Here is a 7,991-nt window from a genome sequence, read left to right as displayed (position 1 = left end):
ATTAAGCCAAGGACTTCAAAACCACCGAGACTGTATGGGCTACCACACACACAGACCTCACATCCGTTCGCTCGCTCGCCCACACACACAGACCTCACATCCGTTCGCTGTTTATATTATCTATATGCACGACAGACAACCAATCCCTGGTGGGCAGTGTGGAACATATTGTCCCTACTACCTGCACCACGTGTTGTGTTGTACCAGCTGAAGCGCGCCAAGCTGCAGAGCAGAAGTGACGTGGCCACAAATGGAAGCGGGATTCCTTGTAGAAGGTCTCACTTTGGTGTTTGAACATCTTGACGCAGCTGTTTTGTTGCCAGAAAAACGGGGAAAACCCTCTCATCATATGTTGGTACTGACAAAGGAGGTCCCACGGTAAGGCTGTGTGGTAGCTCTTGGGGGCTTCTTCAAAATCAAAGCACTTTTTAAAACACATCTAAAAAGTGATTTTAAACTTGCTTTGAATTAGGATTTAAACCACGTGGTTTTTTTTAATTAGTTCTTTGCTCAAAATTTGTTACAATGTGATTTTTATTTTGCCTACAATTAAACTTGTATTGTTCATGCCTGCAAAGCATGTTTTTGCACGAATAGTGCTATAGAAATGAAGCCACCTGGCCAGTCACAAATGATAGCCCACACCAAGTGGCAGATCGTCATCATCACTCGCGTGGGATAATCCGAACCGCGTGGTGATGTCGATTCCACGCGACCACGGGGAGGGAGTGAACACGCCAACTCCAAATATACAGCAGCAGCAGGCGTCAGGGTTGGGTACGAACCCACGACCTCCTGCGTACCAGGCGAGTGAGTAAACATCTCCACGGGGAGAGTGGTGGTGGGTGGAGGGGGGAAAGTATTTACTTTCTGTCCAGAGTATCCCAGAACAAATCCAGAGTGTGGTGGTAAATAATGACAGACCCCACTTGTATATCCGGCAAACAGCAGCAACAATCATCAACATCATCACCACCACCACCACCATCAAATCATTTTCACCAGGCATTTTCCACAAGCGCAAACAAAAACAATCGTCTTAGCCCAACGTTTTACATTTTATTCGTTTTTTTTCCCGTTTTTTCCCACCAAACGCAAACCTCCGCGCTCACCGATTCGCTCGCTCGCTCGCGTTCGAGAAATACACAACAACCACCTCCGCAGCACCTCCCCCCTCCCTCCCAAGATTGCAGTGGGCGGCTTTGGAGTCGTTGCGCACCGCGTCTCCTTCACCGGACATGGTGGCTGGTGGTTGTCGTTCTCTCGTCACCGTCGGAGGAGGGAGGGGAGAGGCAGGGAGGAGGAATGGGGCGGGTGGGAGGGGAAATGAAATTCACATGAGGCGGCACTTCCTCCTCTTCGATTTCTTTCTTTTCTTGCACACGTCTTTGCTCACGCGGCGCTCCTTGTACTTGCGGATCTCGCGCACCAGGGTGCAGAAGGCATCTTCCACGCCCTGCAGGACAGACGCACGCAGTGGCCGCCACCGGAGGGAGTTTGTTAGAGGGAGGGCCACGTGCTCTCGTACGGGACCGACTCGGCACGTGCAGAGACGCGCAGACACGCAGACCCAACACGGGTAGTCTCACACAGGCAGACACGCAGACCCAACACGGGTAGCCTCACACACAGGCGGACACGCAGACCCAACACGGGTAGTCTCACACACAGGCAGACACGCAGACCCAACACGGGTAGCCTCACACACAGGCGGACACGCAGACCCAACACGGGTAGTCTCACACAGGCAGACACGCAGACCCAACACGGGTAGCCTCACACACAGGCGGACACGCAGACCCAACACGGGTAGTCTCACACACAGGCAGACACGCAGACCCAACACGGGTAGCCTCACACACAGGCGGACACGCAGACCCAACACGGATAGCCTCACACAGGCGGACACGCAGACCCAACACGGGTAGCCTCACATACAGGCAGACACGCAGACCCAACACGGGTAGCCTCACACACAGGCGGACACGCAGACCCAACACGGGTAGCCTCACACACAGGCGGACACTCAGACCCAACACGGGTAGCCTCACACACAGGCGGACACGCAGATCCAACACGGGTAGCCTCACACACAGGCAGACACGCAGACCCAACACGGGTAGCCTCACACACAGGCGGACACGCAGACCCAACACGGGTAGCCACACACACAGGCGGACACGCAAACCCAACACGGGTAGCCTCACACACAGGCGGACACTCAGACCCAACACAGGGTAGCCTCACACACAGGCGGACACGCAGACCCAACACGGGTAGCCTCACACACAGGCAGACACGCAGACCCAACACGGGTAGCCTCACACACAGGCGGACACGCAGACCCAACACGGGTAGCCACACACACAGGCGGACACGCAGACCCAACACGCGTAGTCTCACACAGGCGGACACGCAGACCCAACACGGGTAGCCTCACATACAGGCAGACACGCAGACCCAACACGGGTAGCCTCACACACAGGCGGACACGCAGACTCAACACGGGTAGCCTCACACACAGGCGGACACGCAGACCCAACACGGGTAGTCACACACACAGGCGGACACGCAGACCCAACACGGGTAGCCTCACACACAGGCGGACACGCAGACCCAACACGGGTAGCCTCACACACAGGCGGACACGCAGACCCAACACGGGTAGTCTCACACACAGGCAGACACGCAGACCCAACACGGGTAGTCTCACACACAGGCGGACACGCAGACCCAACACGGGTAGTCTCACACACAGGCGGACACGCAGACCCAACACGGGTAGCCTCACACACAGACGGACACGCAGACCCAACACGGGTAGCCTCACACACAGACGGACACGCAGACCCAACACGGGTAGCCTCACACGTGGCCACGTGGCCTCCCAGGCACGTGGAAACTCCCTGGACCGCCGGGTTCACGGCGCAGCGCGCCACATTCCCACCGGCCGCCACTTATCCCCCCTGGCTACTCACCAACCCCCCCAGCTGCCCCCCCCTCTCTCCCCCGGCGTCCGCGTGCCTGCCGGGTCTTGGCGGAGGTCTCCACGAAGGGGATGCCGTAGCCTTGCGCCAGCTCCTGCGCCTGCTTCGTGTCCACGGTCCGCGTGGGCACGCCGCACTTGTTCCCCACCAGCACCATCGGCACGTCCTCCGAGCCCTTGACGCGCTGGATCTGTTCCCTGCGCACGGAAGCCACGGCAGAGGTCGGGGTCTCAGTCCCCCTCCCCTGTAAATCATCCCTCCGATTCCCAAACCTTTCCCATGTTGTAGTTCTCCCTCCAATCTCCTCCTTCAAAGATCCCCCCGCCTCTGAGCCAGTGCTTCTTAACCTTGACCGCAGCCTTGCCATCCACTTTGTTTCTCAATTGTAAAAGAAACACAGTGACGTAGAGTGTTGTTGACGAAACAAAGTTGCGTACTCACGTTGCCCCATGGCTTCATTTGTTTCCATTTACCTTCTGAATAAAATCTGGCCGCATCTCACAAGCCCTGGGGGTGGCGTGCACCCCAGATTACACAAGCACATCAACAACAAAAAGCCACGACCGTCGTGACCGCTGACGATGCCTGTTGCTGCTGTATATTTGGAGTCTGCACGTCTCTCTCTCTCCCTCCCAACCAGCCCGACCGCTACGCCCCCCGTGTCTCTCTCTCCGTCTCCCTCTCAACCAGCCCCACCGCTACGCCCCCCGTGTCTCTCTCTCTGTCTCCCTCTCAACCAGCCCCACCGCTACGCCCCCCGTGTCTCTCTCTCTGTCTCCCTCTCAACCAGCCCCACCGCTACGCCCCCCGTGTCTCTCTCTCTGTCTCCCTCCCAACCAGCCCCACCGCTACGCCCCCCGTGTCTCTCTCTCCGTCTCCCTCTCAACCAGCCCCACCGCTACGCCCCCCGTGTCTCTCTCTCTGTCTCCCTCTCAACCAGCCCCACCGTTACGCCCCCCGTGTCTCTCTCTCTGTCTCCCTCCCAACCAGCCCCACCGCTACGCCCCCCGTGTCTCTCTCTCCGTCTCCCTCTCAACCAGCCCCACCGCTACGCCCCCCGTGTCTCTCTCTCTGTCTCCCTCTCAACCAGCCCCACCGCTACGCCCCCCGTGTCTCTCTCTCTGTCTCCCTCTCAACCAGCCCCACCGCTACGCCCCCCGTGTCTCTCTCTCTGTCTCCCTCTCAACCGTGGTCGCGTGGATTTGGCTGCTGCTAGTAGATTTCCACACGATGATAAGCCACTTCGAGTCGTGGTTATCATTTGTGATCGCTTTTGAAAAAGAACTACACGGCTCAGTGCGGCCTTACCCGGCAAGATAACAACAATTCGTGTTCACTGCAATTGACTTGCTACAGTAGCTGCAGTCAGCCACCCACCAACCCACCTGTACCGGGGGATGTCCTCGAAGGACTTGGAGTTGTTGACGGCGAAGACGCACAGGAAGCCCTCGCCCTCGTGCATGAACTGCTCCAGCATGTCGCTGTACTCTTGCTTCCCGGCCGTGTCCAGGATGTCCAGCAGACAGGTCTCGCCATCGACCACCACCCGCTGCTTCGGGTACGAGTCCTGCGCCGAGGCACGCACGGAGAATGCCCCCACCCCCCCATCCCCAACACCGGGAATGATTAGCCTCGCAGATGCGTCGCGCGACGTGGACGTGCCCTCGCAGCGTCGTCGCACGCCGGCGGCGTCGGGATGCTGCTGGATGTGAACCTGGGGGCGCATCTCGCCACCCCCCCCCCCCCCCAAGGTCAAATCGTCGAAAACACAAATTGAGCCACGAGGCAACGGGAGTACGCAACTTTGTTTCACCAACACCCTCTAGAGTCTAGAGGTCGTTGTCAACATCGCAGCTTTCTTTGTTTCACCAACACCCTCTAGAGTCTAGAAGTCGTTGTCAACATCGCAGCTTTCTTTACGACTGACAACCAAGGGGGTGGCGAGTCCGCAGTGAAGGTTAAGAACCCAACGCTACTCCACGTGCCTCTTGGGTCTCTTCGGCCCGCGTTGCGCGCCGCACGTGTTTGATCGCGGAGCGTGCTCGACCCCCTGGATTATACATTTATTTATTATCATCTGGGGGGGGGGGGGTTCTTTAAGAACGCAGCGACAACCGCGTCACAGGAGAACTGACTGCTGCAGACACAGACGGCAGCAGCAGCGGCACCTGTGCAGGGCGGCACGACACACGAGGTGCGCGAGTGGGTGGGCGAGTGGGTGGGCGAGTGGATGGGCGAGTGGGTGGGCGAGTGGGTGGGCGAGTGGGTGGGCGAGTGGGTGGGCGAGTGGGTGGGCGAGTGGGTGGGCGAGTGGGTGGGCGAGTGGGTGCGCGAGTGGGTGGGCGAGTGGGTGGGCGAGTGGGTGCGCGAGTGGGTGGGCGAGTGGGTGGGCGAGTGGGTGGGTGAGTAGGTGGGTGGGTGAGTAGGTGGGTGGGTGAGCAGATGAGTAGGCGAGTGGGTGGGCAAGTGGATGGGCGAGTAGGTGGGTGGGCGAGTAGGTGGGTGGGCGAGTAGGTGGGTGGGCGAGTAGGTGGGTGGGCGAGTAGGTGGGTGGGCGAGTAGGTGGGTGGGCGAGTAGGTGGGTGGGCGAGTGGGTAACTAGGCGAGTAGGTGGGTGGGTGAGCAGATGAGTAGGCGAGTGGGTGGGCGAGTAGGTGGGTGGGTGAGGAGGTAGATGGGTGGGTGAGTAGGCGGTTGGGTGAGCAGGTCGACGAGAGAGCGGGTGAGCAGGTGGGTGGATGGGTGGGTGAGTGGGTTATTGGGTGGGTGAGGTGGGTGAGCAGGTGGGTGGATGGGTGGGTGAGTTATTGGGTGGGTTATTGGGTGGGTGAGGTGGGTGAGCAGGTGGGTGGATGGGTGGGTGAGTTATTGGGTGCGTGGGTGGGTTATTGGGTGGGTGAGGTGGGTGAGCAGGTGGGTGGATGGGTGGGTGAGTTATTGGGTGGGTTATTGGGTGGGTGAGGTGGGTGAGCAGGTGGGTGGGTGGGTGAGTGGGTTATTGGGTGGGTGGGTGAGTTATTGGGTGGGTGAGGTGGGCGAGCGGGTGAGCAGGTGGGTGGATGGTTGGGTGGGTTATTGGGTGGGTGAGGTGGTCGAGCAGGTGGGTGGGTGGGTGAGTGGGTTATTGGGTGGATGGGTGGGTTATTGGGTGGGTGAGGTGGGCGAGCGGGTGAGCAGGTGGGTGGATGGGTGGGTTATTGGGTGGGTGAGGTGGGCGAGCGGGTGAGCAGGTGGGTGGATGGGTGGGTGGGTTATTGGGTGGGTGAGGTGGTCGAGCAGGTGGGTGGATGGGCCACTGCGGTGCTAAACACGACGCGGCCGCCGGCGCTCACCCCGATGGTGGGGTCGTAGTCGTCCACAAAGTGGTTGTGGGCGAGCCGGATGGTGAGGGCGCTCTTGCCAACGCCTTCAGCGCCCACCACCGCCAGCTTGTACTCCGTCATGGCGCCCGCTTGCTGCGACGACGACAACAACAACACACGCAATGACCCCCCCCCCCCACCAAATCCGCACTCAGACACACACACAGACACACACACGCACAGACACTCACAGACACACACACGCACAGACACACACACAGACACACACACACACACAGACACACACACAGACACACACACACAGACACACACACACAGACACACACGCATACACGCACAGACACACACACAGAGACACACACACGCACACACACGCACACACACACACACACAGACACACACACAGACACACACACAGACACACACACACGCACACACACGCACAGACACACACAGACACACACACAGACACACAGACACACACACGCACAGACACACACACACGCACACACACACACGCACACACACAGACACACACACAGACACACAGACACACACACAGACACACACACAGACACACACACACACAGACACACACGCACACACACGCACAGACACACACGCACACACACAGACACACACACAGACACACAGACACACACAGACACACACACACGCACACACACAGACACACACGCACACACACAGACACACACACAGACACACAGACACGCATACACACACGCACACACACAGACACACACGCGCGTGTGTGTCTGTGCGTCTGTGCGTGTGTGTATGTGTGTGTATGTGTGTGCGTGTAGGTGTGTGTAGGTGTGTGTGGTGTGTGTGTGGTGGTGTGTGGTGGTGTGTGGTGTTGTGTGTGGTGGGAGTGTGTGTGGTGGTGTGTGTGGTGGTGGTGGTGTGTGTGGTGGTAGTGTGTGTGTGGTGGTGTGTGTGGTGGTGTGTGTGGTGGTGGTGGTGTGTGTGGTGTGTGTGGTGGTGTGTGGTGGTGTGTGGTGTTGTGTGTGGTGGGAGTGTGTGTGGTGGTGGTGGTGTGTGTGGTGGTGTGTGTGGTGGTGGTGGTGTGTGTGGTGGTAGTGTGTGTGTGGTGGTGTGTGTGGTGGTGTGTGTGGTGGTGGTGGTGTGTGTGGTGTGTGTGGTGGTGTGTGGTGTTGTGTGTGGTGGGAGTGTGTGTGGTGGTGGTGGTGTGTGTGGTGGTGTGTGTGGTGGTGGTGGTGGTGGTGTGTGTGGTGTGTGTGTGTGGGCCGGGGCGAGCCTCTACACCATCTCACCTGCTGCTGCTGCTGTTCGCGCCGTCGGTCGGAGACTGAAATGGCGGCGGCTGAGAAGCTTTCAACCTTCACGGAGAGACGCGGGTGGGGGCGGGTGGAGGGGGGCGGGGCGGGTGGGGGCGGGTGGAGGGGGGGGTGGAGGGGGGCGGGGTAGAGAGGGTGGAGGGGGAGGGGCGGGGCGGGTGGAGGGGGGTGCAATGGGGCGGGTGGAGGGGCGGGGCGGGTGGAGGGTGGAGGGGGGAGGGTGGAGGGGCGGGGCGGGTGGAGGGGGGTGGGGAGGGTGCAAGAGGGTGGAGGGGGGCGGGGCTGGTGGAGGGGGGGGTGCAAGGGAGGGGGGCGAGGCTGCGTGCTAAAGACACAATAACACGACACAGATAATTCAGCTC

At 59.6% G+C, this 7,991-nt stretch overlaps 1 protein-coding gene across 2 annotated transcripts; it reads right to left on the bottom strand.

Annotated features, from left to right (window-relative positions):
- Positions 1-1,064: 1,064 nt before the first annotated feature.
- LOC133361975 (GTPase KRas-like) lies at positions 1,065-7,694 on the bottom strand. 2 transcript variants are annotated; one of them, XM_061580949.1, is made up of 5 exons: positions 7,606-7,694; positions 6,320-6,442; positions 4,373-4,554; positions 3,025-3,184; positions 1,065-1,456 (listed from the first exon to the last, which is right to left on the bottom strand). In XM_061580949.1, the coding sequence occupies exons 2-5, from the start codon at positions 6,428-6,430 to the stop codon at positions 1,334-1,336; spliced, it is 576 nt and encodes a 191-aa protein (XP_061436933.1). In that variant the 5' UTR covers positions 6,431-6,442; positions 7,606-7,694; the 3' UTR covers positions 1,065-1,333. The 2 variants fall into 2 exon arrangements, with proteins under 2 accessions (XP_061436933.1, XP_061436934.1); XM_061580950.1 differs by having other exon boundaries at positions 4,379-4,554.
- Between the last annotated feature and the right edge of the window lie 297 nt (positions 7,695-7,991).

This window comes from Lethenteron reissneri, unplaced genomic scaffold (genome assembly GCF_015708825.2).
Source record: "Lethenteron reissneri isolate LAM-NWPU_2019-01 unplaced genomic scaffold, ASM1570882v1 scaffold_1316, whole genome shotgun sequence".
NCBI lineage: Eukaryota > Metazoa > Chordata > Hyperoartia > Petromyzontiformes > Petromyzontidae > Lethenteron > Lethenteron reissneri.
Note: the sequence above shows the minus strand (reverse complement) of the source record. Positions and strands in the feature narration are given on the sequence as shown.

Excerpts from the sequence above, each read along its gene's own strand:
- LOC133361975 (XM_061580949.1), bottom strand. The coding sequence starts at position 6,430 with ATGACGGAGTACAAGCTGGCGGTGGTGGGCGCTGAAGGCGTTGGCAAG. Across the intron at positions 4,555-6,319 it reads ACTACGACCCCACCATCGGG|GACTCGTACCCGAAGCAGCG; the intron begins GTGAGCGCCGGC and ends GCCTCGGCGCAG. Across the intron at positions 3,185-4,372 it reads GAGGACATCCCCCGGTACAG|GGAACAGATCCAGCGCGTCA; the intron begins GTGGGTTGGTGG and ends TTCCGTGCGCAG.